This window comes from Zeus faber (genome assembly GCF_960531495.2).
Source record: "Zeus faber genome assembly, chromosome: 11".
Lineage (NCBI taxonomy): Eukaryota > Metazoa > Chordata > Actinopteri > Zeiformes > Zeidae > Zeus > Zeus faber.
Window position 1 is genome coordinate 18,238,460 of NC_137205.1, and position 13,999 is coordinate 18,252,458.

The 13,999-nt window shown below is 47.5% G+C and overlaps 1 protein-coding gene across 1 annotated transcript in view; it reads left to right on the plus strand.

Moving 5' to 3' along the window:
• Positions 1-610: 610 nt before the first annotated feature.
• Positions 611-13,999, plus strand: part of arhgap44a (Rho GTPase activating protein 44a) — a gene marked incomplete at both ends in the record, with an annotated part of 32,209 nt that continues 18,820 nt past the window's right edge. Inside the window, 2 exons of the mRNA XM_080009395.1 lie at positions 611-663; positions 13,939-13,978. Coding sequence (XP_079865521.1) covers positions 611-663; positions 13,939-13,978 — 93 coding nt within the window. The remainder of the gene's footprint in view (positions 664-13,938; positions 13,979-13,999) is intronic.

The following is a 13,999-nucleotide window of genomic DNA, read 5'->3' on the forward strand; positions in this document are numbered from 1 at the left end:
GCTTTGTGCAAAGTTGTATCATTGCTTGGAAGCCCACTCTGTTTGATTGAATTCATGTTCCATTCTTTTTTTTTTCCACGCCGATTTTCTATTAGTTAAGGAATAATAACAAAAAAAAATACAAATAAAAATGTGCCGAACCAATTACTCTCTAATTAGTGACTTGCGGCATTACTTACTGAATCGCAAACGCGACACCCGCAAGCGGCCGCGGAGCCATAAAAGCGGCCAGCACGCCCTTTTCCGCCAGGCGCGCAGGGAACGAACTACACTTCCCGCCGTGCTTTGCGGCCGGAGCGGCGCCGACGTCACGCCGCCGCCGCCGCCGCCGCCGTGCCCACAGCGCGGGTGTCGCTCCGAGCATCCCCTGCGCAGGCGACGGTGCGAACGTCGATTTAAAAAAAAAATGAAGAAGCCCGTTTGAAAAAAACCAAAACCAAAAAAAACCAAAACATGTCCGCGTCGGGATCCGCAGTGAGGGAGAGGGGGGCCACGCCGGGGTGGATCGTCGCTGCGGCTCTGCGGGGAGGGGGACGCTGTTCCGCGGGGAGCGTGGATCTGTTGTGCTTCGTTTTCCCTCGTTGTCGGTGTTAGCGCAGAGACGTCAAAGATGAAGAAGCAGTTCAATCGGATGCGACAGCTCGCCAACCAGACGGTGGGCAGGTGAGTGGAGCTTCCTCGACCCGGCTTTTGGAGCGCGAGTGCGGGGGGCTGGGGGGCTGGCGGGTGGGGGGGGGGGACGATCTGCGCACCCGCAAGGTCTGGATCGGAGCTTGCGAATGCTCTGGTTCACTGCTCGATTCCGTGCAAAAATCCGGGGGTGGGAGAGTGTTAGGGAAGAAAAACAAACAAACAAAAAAAAAAAAAAAACATAACGCAAGCGACCAAAGAATGTGCATTTATTTTCGTCGTTTTAATTATAAGGAATTATAATGCGCGCATTTCCTTGCGTAAAGCGCGTGGAATACCGCATAGGCAGCATAGGCGCATTGCCCTACAATACCGGAGCACCGGTCTACTGAAATACGCTGAATATGCACTACCAAACAGTATTCACACCGGGGAAGAAAGCTGCAAAATAATAGCAGCAATCATGGAAAGCAGTTAGAGGGTGGAATGTGGGGAAAAGTGCGCCTGTGGCCGGGGTTGTCGGAGGTGTGATGCGGACAGATGCGCAGCTGCGACGGGAGGAAAATGGGCGCAATGTTTTCGTTACGCAGTGATGGGGAAGCACCTTTTACATGTTGGGCATCGCATATTGGTTGCTGAAGATCTTTTGCTCAACACAGGATTAATGTTGTATGTCCGTAAATCCCTTGTATTCCGTTTATTGCCGTATATGTATTGTATTCCCCTTTATTCCCTCATTGATATACCCTTATATTCCATTATTTCACTTTTTCCCGATCATATCCCCTTTCCCTATATCCCTATATTCCCATATTCCCATATATCTCTTATATTCCCTTATAGACATATATCCTTATATCCATTATATCCCCCTCCATTCCCTTATATTCCGATATATCCTATACCCCCCCCTCCCCCCACACACACACACATGTAAAGGTGAACTTTGGAATGCTTCCCAAAAGAAGTATGTCATAATTTGTCACCTTTTCACATTGGTTGCAGCCTACGTGCTTTATTTTACGCCCATCGTATTTTCTTCCCCTATCAATGATGGCACAGCAGCTGTCCTGCACAGCACTTGGGCACGGGGTGTTTCCCGTTCCCAACTGGGGGATTAGCAGAAGGTGGTGAGGGTCATTATCATTATTATGCACTGAGGAGTGGCGGGGGCACACCTATTGGATTTGCACCCGCTATCAGCATTTGGAGTATGTCAGCGCCGGCATTCTAGTGTACAGTGTCTTTTTATAGAAATACCCATGTGAATCATTTAGTGTGTGTGTGTGTGTGTGTGTGTGTGTGAGGCATTATGGAGGTTACACGTGCAGGGAATTGAGTATACTGTGTGTGTGTGTGTGTGTGTGTGTGTGTGTGTGAGTGAATACCACGCCTTATTTGCATGCTCTGCCCACATGGAGCCGATGCCGGTGCTAGCAGCGCTGCGTCGTGTCGTGTCGCGGTGTGCAGAGTTTATGATGTTCTCCTCACACTCTGCTGTTTACCAAGCCAGCCTTTCGGCGGCAGCAGCAGCCCGGTGGTCCGCCGCCGCCACAGTGCTGTAATGAGCAGCAACACGCTCCCAGGTACAGCGTCTCCTCCTGCTAATGAGTCCTGCTGTGGCACGGCTGCGGCCCGCCACTCAGACCAGGGGTGAGTGTAAGGTCGTATTTTAACAACCGTCCAAGGCCTGTTGATACAAAGTAGAACCGATTCCTTTAAAGACCACGGGAGAGGTATAACACCGTGGTGCTGGGGACCGTGAATACCTTATTTATTCTCCTGTCGTTATTTTTAACGCTCATGTGCATTTTTTAACTGATATTTGACTATTAAGGAAATATATGCCTCAAATCGTCCAAGGCCTCACGACCCCCCCTGCAATCTCTGGTGACCTCCTGTCGTGGTCAGCAACCTCAGGGTGGCAATCACTGCATTAGAGTACCAACATGATCAAATTTTAAAGATTTCTTAATGATTTGTAGTAGAAAACCTTGTTTGAAAGGTGAATGTAATACACGTGGCATCCTGGGGGGATATATACTGTAGAATATACAGTATGTCCTTCAGTTTTGGTTCACAAGCACCTTGTATATTCCACTGACTATGGACACATGGTGGATACAATACGTATGTAGGGCGGCATATCTTTCACTGCTCAACGGCACAGTTTGGGCGGGTATCAACCCCAGGACAATAGGTGAGCTAGGCTGCATTAAATTTGATCACATGGCGCTTATAGGTCAGCATTCAAGGTGGAGTTGGGGATCTTTCCGACGACGTGTTTGACTATCCCGACCTGCATCGGTCTCCAGGGAGATGAACGTCCAATCAGAGCGGAGGAACCTGAAAGACACAGATTCCCATCTTGGAAATTGGGTTGCTATAGTGTGTGTGTGTGTGTGTGTGTGTGTGTGTGTGTGTGTGTGTGTGTGTGTGTGTGTGTGTGTGTGTGTGTGTGTGTGTGTGTGTGTGTGTGTGTGTGTGTGTGTGTGTGTGTGTGTGTGTGTGTGCGCGCGCAACGGGTCCCTGGGTGATCAGGTGTGCTGTGTCAGCATCTTTCCGGCTCTTCCGAGGCAGCTGCCGCCTGCCTGGGCGGCGATGCACGTCACGTGACCGCCGGCCCGGGCCAATCGCGTGCCCGGGGCGAGAGCTCATGTTGTGGGATGTGAAGCCATGCGTGTCGTGTGGCTAAAGAGAAACACGGCGGAGCGCGGAGAGGGACAAAGGAGCATCTCACATCACTGAACGGCGAGGGGAGGATCACACCTGACTGTGCCTTTCGTCACATTTCACTCTCGGGTTTAGGGGAACCCGGAGGAGTAATACCCAATTAAGTCGGCCCTAGCTTAGGCTTAGTGTGTAAATGGATATGAGTACAAAAGTTACAATCACCACAATAGGGCAAATAAATATTGCATGCTCGGAGGCTGGAGTGTGCAATCACATGTGCACAGTTTAGCCAGAAGAGGAGATTTGTGTGGATAACTCCCACCCTACATCTCTTTTGACCTATTTCTCGGTTCCCTGCTCGCTGGTCTATCTAGGTCTAGGACAGCATGTTACATGACTGCTTGATATAAGTGTAACATGCAGTCATCGAGTGTATATATATATATAGTAACATTTTAGACACACAAAGGGAGGCAACCGGAAAGTTGATTCATCCCCTCGATAAATTGAAGATAAGATAAGATGGTATTTAGGTGAAATTTCGGACCTGCTTGATTATTCGGTATAAACCACCACCTTCTGTGCCCAACTACCCAAACAACAACAACAACAACAACAACAAAAACACGCCTCTCCCACCCCATTACTCACACTGCCACAGTCAACCTGCAGTGGGCTCATAAATTTTCCCAGTGTGTGGTAATGGCTTTTTTCCTGTATGAGCCCTGAGGGCAGGCTTCCTCCTGCTCAACAGTGCAATTATCAGTTTGCGGCTTGACAGACGAATAGCTGATCCACACTCTATCTTTCTCTCTTTCTCTCTCTCTCTCTCTCTCTCTCTCTCTCTCTCATTCTCTCTCCATCTCCTTCTCTCGCTTTCGGTCCATCCCCTCGTGCCTCTGTGACGCACATGGTGAATATATTACATCTGAGCTGGCACGTTCGCCTCTCAAAGCTTTTCAGGCAAGCGTCCATGGAGACAGATTCAGCGTCGATTGACTGTCAAAGAAGTGGAAGGAGATGGAGGGCAGAATTGCTATATTTTAGTGTGTGTGTGTGTGTGTGTGTGTGTGTGTGTGTGTGTGTGTGTGTGTGTGTGTGTGTGTGTGTGTGTGTGTGTGTGTGTGTGTGTGTGTGTGTGTGTGTGTGTGTGTGTGCGCGCGCGCGCGTGTGCCAGACTCATCCCCACAGTTATGTCTATCTTGCGTGGTTCTGAGAGGAAGGCGACCATGAAGAGTGTAGAGAGGTTATAACAGTTGTCAATGCCAATGCGCTTTGTTCAGAGTGTTTTTTTTCGCACCTGTTCAGCGAGACGGAGCACTGTCCTCTGCTTTTATGCAAACGGGTGACTCACCGTTTTTGGGGGCAGGGTCGTAGCGACGCCCGGATAAACCGGCTTTCTTTCCAGCCCGAGTCCAAAATCTCCCGTGAAAGACTGAATGAATGCTCCCACACATCCCCCATCAAAATACGAAGTATACAACTTGGCGTCCTCGTCTTTCGCTCAACCCGGCGCCACCTTGGCGAGGATTGGTTTGCCGCCCTCTTGAGAACGATGGAGCGTGATGGCGGTCGGCGTTATCCTGTCGTGCACCTTTTTCGATGTGTGTGGAAGGAGCGCGTTGCCTTGTGAAGCAGCAGGAAACGGCACGGTGCCGTTTTTCGTGTTTTCGGCGTCTTCCCCCCCCCCCCCTTCTTTCCCGCCTCCCCCCTTTCTGGACCTTTTTTTCGGCTTCCTGGGCATAGACACGAGCCGGGAGGAGCCCAGAGAAGGGCGGCCCTGCCCACGAGGAGGATTCCCGGGTTTTCTCGATTCGTCTCCGCGCCGTTGAGCCCAGAGTTACAAGTTAGGGCTTTCCACAGCCCGTGCGACAAGCGACGGGGGACCCCGCGATGAGGACGAGGGCTTTCCACCGGGAGCGTCGTTTCAGAGAACAGTGTACATTACTTTAATTATAACCCGTCTCCTCCACTCGCACCATGTTGTACGGGCCTGAGCCGCGCTCCTCTCGTGATATTATGCGGTGACATTCGGCGGCCTGCCTTGATAACCCGTCCGTCGCCCCATCGATGCCTCTCAGAGACGACTCACTATAGGGGCAGAGATTTTATTAAAGAGCCTTTGTCAGCGAGCCATCAAAAGAGGGGTGACGTAATAGCGGACAAGAGGGGCTGTCACTCCAGCTCCGTCTTGTCGAGTCCTTCAACAGAAAAAGCCTCTTAAAGAGCCCCGGCTTCATTACAGCAGGGCAGGGACTCTTCAAGAGGTTAAATGTCTGGCAGTGTACCGTCACACACACCTTTAACGCCGAGCAAGACGACATAATGACCTGGAGCCGCAACGAGCAAATACTCCCATTATCCATTCATCTGTCGATCATTTCCTCGATTAATCGATTAGTTGTTTTGTGCATAAAATGTTTGAAAATGCTGAGAAATGTCAATCGCTGTTCCCCAAAGCCTGGGGCGATGTCCTTGAATGTCTTGTTTTGTCCACACCCCAAAGATATGCAGTTTGCTGTCATACAGGACTAAAGAAATCAGAAAATATTCAAATTTAAGATGCTAGAATCAGAATTTCCTCTCAATGTTTTTCTTTTTAATCTTAATTCATCTTGATCTTAATTTTCTTAATAATCTTAATTTATTTATTTATTCGAAATTCTTCTTAAGAAATGACTCAAAATAGTTGCAGATTCACCTGATAACCGATGAATCGACTAATCGCTGCGGCTGTAACATAGACAACATGGTTAACAACTTAAACAACTGGACATTTACTCTCTCAGTTGCTCCTCTCTCTCCTCATTTTCAGCTCAAACCAGCCTATCGTCTGGTGCCGCCGAAAAAGCCCAAAAAGCAAAATGATTAATAGTTAAACCCTTCAAATTGATTTCATTTACAAGAAGTCAGCAACATGAGAGAATCTACAGTGATGACTGTTTTGATCCTAGTTTCCCTGTTATCGCTGTAATTAAAGTATTGAGGTTTGGACTAAATCACATCTAACAATATAAATCTCAGATTGGGGTCCCAGAGACAAAGTCATATGATGAGTCCTAATGCATATCAAATTGAGGGTCCTTGATATAAAAAAAAAGGTTCCAAATAACAGCTGTAGTCCTCACACTGCAGTATTATATTGTACGGTTGCTGTACATAGACTGGAGAGCAGTGAAATACTGTCTAAACGTTTTTTTTCAATGTGTCGATCCGCAACCTTGAGCAAAGTTTTGAGCGACGCCAAAGACGAGGAAGAAAGTGTGGATTTGACCTCGACGACATTTCACTGCATATATGTATGAACGTATGTATATGTATGTGACAAATAATCTCTTGAACTTGAACTTGAACTTGAACGAGGTATCACGGTGTGATCGGTGTCACCGTCTGACAGTCGGTCGGGTCGCCGACGATCTGAGCGAGCGGTTGGGCTGAACGTGCGGCGGCGTCGCTACGTAACGGCTCCTTCTCCAGAGGTGCCGTCCGCCGCAGGCCCCTCCCGATGTTCCTGCTTCCTTCCTTACTCGTGGGGCGGAGGACCCCGAAAACAGGAAGCAGCGATCAGCCGGCACGATACCGTCCTGCATTGTTTACCATCGCTCTTAATTATCGTTTTTTACATGTTTTTGTTTTGTTTTGTTGTTTTGTTGTTTTTTTGGGGTTTTTTTTTTTTGTCCCGTTCTGTCAGCCTCGTTGCACTGTCGCAGCTTAAAGAAGGCAAGAGAAGACACCTCCTCTATAGCTTTCCATCATTACTCAGTGGCTCACTGGAGGAGACTGTTCCCGATTCAGTTGCCTAGAAACACTGACATAGCTTCCAGGATTTTGTGTCGAATTCACATGTGCTTGCTTGCCAACATGTTAAAAACCGGATTTCTTAGGAGAGCAAAAACAAGAGTGAGAATCAACGGATATAAGAAGTCGTGATTTTACGTGTTATAATATTCATTTGGAAACAAATAACCAGCAAATAGTATTTATTGATATTTTCTGATTGGTTCTGCAGCGCTGCATGGTAGATATGTTACTCCCTGTATAAATACAGCGCACAAAAAAGCCACATTAAGAGTACGGAGGCATCTGGAGTCACATGGCCTCAGGGGGCCTCTTATGGAGATTATTCACCATAGTTAAAATTATTAGAGATAACTGACTGCTTGTGTTTCCTATGAACAGCTCCCTCTCCCTCTCTCTCCCTCTCCCTCTCTCTCTCTCTCTCTCTCTCTCTCTCTCTCTCTCTCTCTCACACTCCATATCTTCCTCCTTTTCTCGTGTATTTTTGAATATGTGTGTGTGTGTGTGTGTGTGTGTGGACAAGTCAGTCAGTGTGTGTGTGTGTGTGTGCGCGTGCTCGCTCGCGCTCTCCTCGCACAGTTATTCTTGCATACTTAACAGAGCTGTGACCTAGTTTACTGGACAACTACAGTAAAGTGCGTTTTTCTGTTTTAGCCGCCGTGTGCTCTTACACTCCGCCTCTCTTTCTCTCCATCCGCCCTCCGCCCTTAAATTTTTTGGGAGGAAGAACCTTTTTTCGGGAGGCTCCCCGACGGTCCGGGGGAAACGTGCGCTCAACAAAGAATTATTTCGACAGCATCTCTACCGTGAAAGTGTGTGTGTGTGTGTGTGTGTGTGTGTGTGTGTGTGTGTGTGTGTGTGTGTGTGTGTGTGTGTGTGTGTGTGTGTGTGTGTGTGTGTGTGTGTGTGTGTGTGTGTGTGTGTGTGTGTGTGTGTGTGTGTGTGTGTGTGGCTGTGGGACTCACGCCAGCGCTCGAGGCCCCCCGGCCTCGCAACCAAGGCCCGCGGCCGCGATTCTGCTCCACTAACCAACATGGCCGCGCGGGTCAGGCCCAACCCCACCCAGGCCCTTCTATCCACCTCCACCTCTAAGGAGAGAGAGCGTCCGTCTGCCATGAACCTCTGACCCCCCCCCCGGATGATGAAGACAAAGACCTGTGGGCTGAACGTGTCGGCGCAGACAGTTGGCCGGGCTTTTCGCCAATATGTTCCAAACTGCCGTCGCTGTTTTATTCACATTTGATTATAAACTGCCGTCGCTGTTTTATTCACATTTGATTATGTCCACATGCATTATTCATGCTTTCATAAACCATGCAGTGCGCTGGGGGGCTTCGCACCCGGCTGTCCGATATTACGGTGTCTCAAAATGGGAAAAACAAAAACGCTTATATAAGACACATTTCTATCCCTAAAACCTTTGGCTTGGATTCAGTCCTATAGCATCCTCTTCATTTTGCGAAACCTCAGTTTTTTGGGGGGGGTGGGGGGGGGGGGGGTTGTTATCAACGTAAATATGAATTCTAATTTCTCAATTTCAAGCGGAGAGCACCTAAGAAATATAGGTTCAACAAAATGAAGCGTTTTTTTTTTTTTTTTCTTTCTTTTTAAGTCGATCCACCCTCAATTTCTTCAGTGTGTGTCGATCTGCGACGTATTGTAAACATTGCATTACACACATTACAATACATTACTTGAATCTAGATGTCCACAGATAAAATCAATTTCCATTAAGTTTTATTGACATTTGAAATTAGTTTGCGGCCGTCTCACTAAACGTGATACTAAACGGCTATTTTCAGCCTATTGACCAGTCCCTCCTTGGTTTAGTCGTAGAGTGTGTGTGTGTGTGTGTGTGTGTGTGTGTGTGTGTGTGTGCGTGCGCGTGCGCGTGTGTGTGTGTGCCCGCGTCTCTCTGCCTGTATTGAGTCATCAGCAGCCGCAGGTAAGGAGCTGCCTGTGAAGTGGCAGATGGTTGGCGTCGGCCGTCCACGCTCTCATCCTCTCCTCCCACTCAGCTGCCGACGCCCCCCGTGTTTACTCGTCCCATCTCCCAGGACTGACTCAGAGTCTGCTCCTTTTGATGAAAGAAAACAAGAGAATCTCACGCCTGCGGGTTTTTTTTTTTGGCCTCCTCCCCAGCCTAACTTTACATCAAGATCTACCGTATAGATCTGCGGACGCTTTCCGTTACTTCCTGTTTTGCGGCGCATACCGCGCGGGTTCCATCCCGGCGTGGCCTCTGATGAGGCCGATAAGGTGCGGCGCTGAGACCCCCCCGGGAGGAAACGCCGGCGTCCCAAAAACAAACAGGCTCAAACAGCTTTCTTTGAACTTATCTGACGAGCGGTCTCTCATCTCTGCGGTGCCGAGATCAGATTGACTCCATCACACGCGGTTAATGAGACGCGTTCTTCGCTTGTGCTCGACCTTTGCGTGAAAGTTTTTTTTGTTTTGTTTTTAATCCTCCTTCCGGGCCCGGCGTTGGAATGTGTACATTCTCATGTGAAACTAGCGCTCTTTCGCAAGATGTTGTTGTTTTGCAGGACGTTGTGTGTGTGTGCACATGTACACACACAATGCCACGCAAGCGCCAACATAATCAGAGAGGGATTAAAAAGGAGGGGAAAAACTCCTTCACAACTAGGGCTGGGAGATATCGACAAAATCAAATATCACGAAACACGTCAATACCTATAATTTGATGATATTTTCGGGAGGACTGTCGGTAGATGTCATTGGTAGACAAGATATTTACAAACAAGAAATATTTGAACAATCAGAATCATTAGATAGGCACGGCCCGACATCACTGTATCTTCTTGAAGTGGTTGACAGGTTGGCGACCATCGCCTTTTTGGTTGCCAAAACGGACAAAATGCTTGCCAAATTCTGATCATTCTCTGATTGTGGCGGCACCGCGTGCGGCCGCCTGTGCGAGCACCTTGTGTCGATTGCGCACATTTTAGTATTTTTAGTATTTTTAGAGCTTATGGAGCTTATTGTGCGTAATCATGACATCGTGTCATGACATTTCACTGCATATGTGTATGACCGTATGTATAAATGATGAACTTGATCCTATATAATTAAACATCTATGAACTTCTATGAAGTTCTGAAAATGGCATTGCTTTATTGTGAGGCAGCCTTACGAACCTAATTTAACCATATCACTTACTTCACTCACTTACAATATTGACAACATCGACATTTTGAAAATCAGTTTAGACTATTGGTCTAAACTGGACATCATGGCTTCCTAAAGTATAGCCAACACGCATCCGCTGCTGGAGCCATCGTCCCATCTGGGCCCCTCGGCCCCCGCTGGGGCGTCTCAGCTCCCGGGGGCCTCCCACGCGATCACGCTCCTCAGTCGGCCAATCAGGAGCCGACCTCCCTGCTGCACGGCAAATGCCTCCGGACTGCGGGAAAAGCGTGGAATCCTGCACATGTGACACATCTCCCCCCCCCCCCCCCCCCAAAGAGTCTCTTTATATCGATGCTGTGGTTCGTGTCGGGTCGTTTGGGGGAGTTTGTTGGATTGTGGTCTCTGTTTGGCACGTGATCTGTGTCAATCTACAGGCCCGCTCGGCCGCATACAGTACCCCTGGTAGCTCCGGATATCTTCCTTCGTGCCCACGCCGCTATCGCAAAAGGCCTCTTGGTGTAGGTCGGTTTTGATGCGTCGGCGCGGGGGCTCGACCCAGTTCCCACGGCGCCATTGTCTACGTTCACATCTCGTCGCTGAGGCTGCGGATAATAACCCACATCATTAAAACTCATTTTTTATCTCCCTGCCAAGGATGTTTAGTATAGGGCTATAGGGCACGCATGAGCAACTGCCTGGCAACGTTTGACTGACATGCTCTTGTTAAACATTTTCTGCCCAAAGCAAAGCAACTGGAAGTCGAAAGACACTGTTTTGTTTTGTTTTTTTTGTTGTTTTTTTTACTGGACGGATTAGAGGTATCCGGTGGTATCAGGAAATACCATTTGGGGTTTGTGCTGTGGACGTATTGTGTCTTGAATAATACCACAATGCGTTAAAGCTTTCGGACTACTATAATTACACCCATTCTTTTGCCCGGCAGAGAAATAAAGCCAGGTTTTTTTTGTTTAGATTAAATTATACAAAACGGCTATTATTCTGACTGGCACAGGCACGGCAAAGGGCACAATACCAGGAAGTGGCTGTGCAGACAGGGAGGCAGGGAGGGGAAGCCGGGACAGTCCGTGTAGCTGCTGGGCTGGGGCCGGGAGTCCGCTAGGGCAGTTTTGACTCATATTAAAGAGGTCAGCGCTTCTACCCCGGTGGTTCCTGTCAGCCGGCACATTCAGACAGGAAGTGCCTGTTACCCTTTAGTCTGATTAACTGGCCCCTGATATGTCCTGTGATTTTTGCTGCTCCGGCCTCAGAGGGGGCCCTTTATTTAGCTTTTTTAACTTTGATACCAGGTCGATACCAGCAACACATGTGCTCTTATAAGGGGCCACATGTGTTTTTAAAGTGGTAATCCATAAGATTATTTTGTTAAAACAAATCTCATATTTAGCTGACGCCTGCGTGAGAAGCAACCCATCAATGTATTTGCGTTACGCATGTGCTCCTCTATGCGCCGTTGCCGTCGTCGGTGCCGGGGTCCGCCTTTCCCAGCAAGAATGCGCCGATCGGGCATGCGCGATAAGCGAAAGCCCCGCGGTGAATTTGTGCAGCCAATTGTCGGTCACTGCGGTCGGTAAACTGTCGTTATAGATGAACGTTCACATAATATCTCCACCAACTCAAGTGACCGAAAAGACAAAAAGACCAATCAGATGTTGGAAGCCTTTGCCAACGGCGCTGTTCGTGTTCTTTATTGAGAAGAGGCTCTCTGGACCTCCCTTCTCCAAGCACACGCATATTTGTATGATTTTAGGAGAGTGTTTTTAATCCACTCTGCCTGCTTGAAGCGTGTGCGGCCGGCCCAATTTCTTTCTGTTGGTTCGCTATTGGCAACTATGGATTTAAACCCACACATACGCCCACATACAGTCTATGCACATACATATTAAAATTAAGGTAAAGTAAACCTCTCCTCCACAATGCACACTCCCACCAAATAAATGGACTTTATACTGGAAATACTTGTGTGTGTTCCGGCTACTTTATGGATAAAGCAGCTGCCTTTTATTTATCTATATGGAATTCAGCTGTTGCCGGGTATTGTGTCATTATTTGGCCATGACACACCATAATAAATTACCTTGAGGTCCTCATGAGATTTGTAGAAAGCGTCTCAGAGTCCCAGTGTCAGAATCACGACATGACTATGTCATCATGAGCCCGAGTACAAACGTTTCATGTGGACAGTGTCATTCCACCAGCAGATGTGTTTCCAATCGAGCACATTACCGTCCATAGTTCCCACCGAGAAGCAGCCGCATCAACAGAAAAAATCACAAAACTCTGGGGAATTTTATTTTATTTTATTTTTTTATTATTATTATCTTTTTTACATTTCTGTGTCCGAGAAGCGGAGCGTGTTGCATTGATCGTCGCCAAGTGTTCGCATTGAGAACCAGGGAAGCAAACAGCGCGGGGTCGTCCTCACAACACGGTTCAGTTGGATCTCTGCCGCTGAAAGCCAAGTTTTAAACTTGGATTTATCATGATGCATATCTTTAGGGTTTCAACCCAAGAAATGTACAACAACAACCCACGGCATCACTTCCTGGCTAAATTATAAAAATGTTCAAACTTTTTTTTAATGTTTTGTTTTTTGTTCCCAACCTGTGGGCAGACAAGGGCTTGCAGGTTGGAAGACAGATGGACTCCTTTATAGGATTAGGAAGGGGGGGCGGTATCCAAATACGGAAGGTAGAAATGACTGACACCGTGATTGACATTTGATTTTTTTGGGATAAAATTACTTTTTAAAGATTGCAGCCAGTCCTTCGTTCGGCTCCACCTTGACTAACCTGACAACCTGCGGCTGTCAGACTGTACAACCAACAGCGCAGCCAGTAGAACACGCGCACACACGCACACACACACACACACACACACACACACACACACACACACACACACACACATACACACACTGTGGAAATCCAAGTGCAATTCTTTTTATATTTAAAAAAAAAAAAGTAAAGTGCAATCCCTGATGTGCAATGTGTCAAGATATGTGCAATACACTTAGTACTTTGGTTCCTATTTATGGTGTTTTTTTTTACTATATATTTTATATTTTTTATAGTGCTTACCTTGATATGCTCTCTATTTTCTGCTGTCCCCTTTTTGCTACTGAAACAATGTAAATTCCCCTGGTGTGGGACTAATAACAGTTTATCTTATCTTATCTTATCTTATCTTATCTTATCTTACTATTGCAGCACATTATAAGACGCTTCATTTACCAATTAAATTCATGATATAAGAATTTTCAGGTGGCTCAGATAATGTACTAGTTTACATCTGCTGCAAAAATTAATTGTTTTTAACCGTTATCACGCCCCCCACACCTCCGGCAAAGCAGGCCCACGTCACAGACAGGGCTTTTTCACTTGGCTTTTTTCGAGGCGTGCCCATTTTAACTGTGTAACATCATCATCAGTAATCAGTAATCATCAGGATCATTCAACAGTAAAACATCAACATCATAACATTTTGCATCAGGCTACCTTCGACAAACGTTTCCTTTTGTCCTGACGTTTCACTGGTCAGAGTCGCACGAGGGGCCCTCACATCTGAAAGGAGAAGACACTGGAAATGACGCTTGGACTGGCGTCCAAGCGTCATTTCTGCATGATCCCAAATCTGGTTTAATCTGGTGTTCTTTCTTTTTTTTTACAGGGCGGAGAAAACGGAGGTACTAAGTGAAGACCTGCTCCAGGTGAGCTGTGTGTGGGTGGAG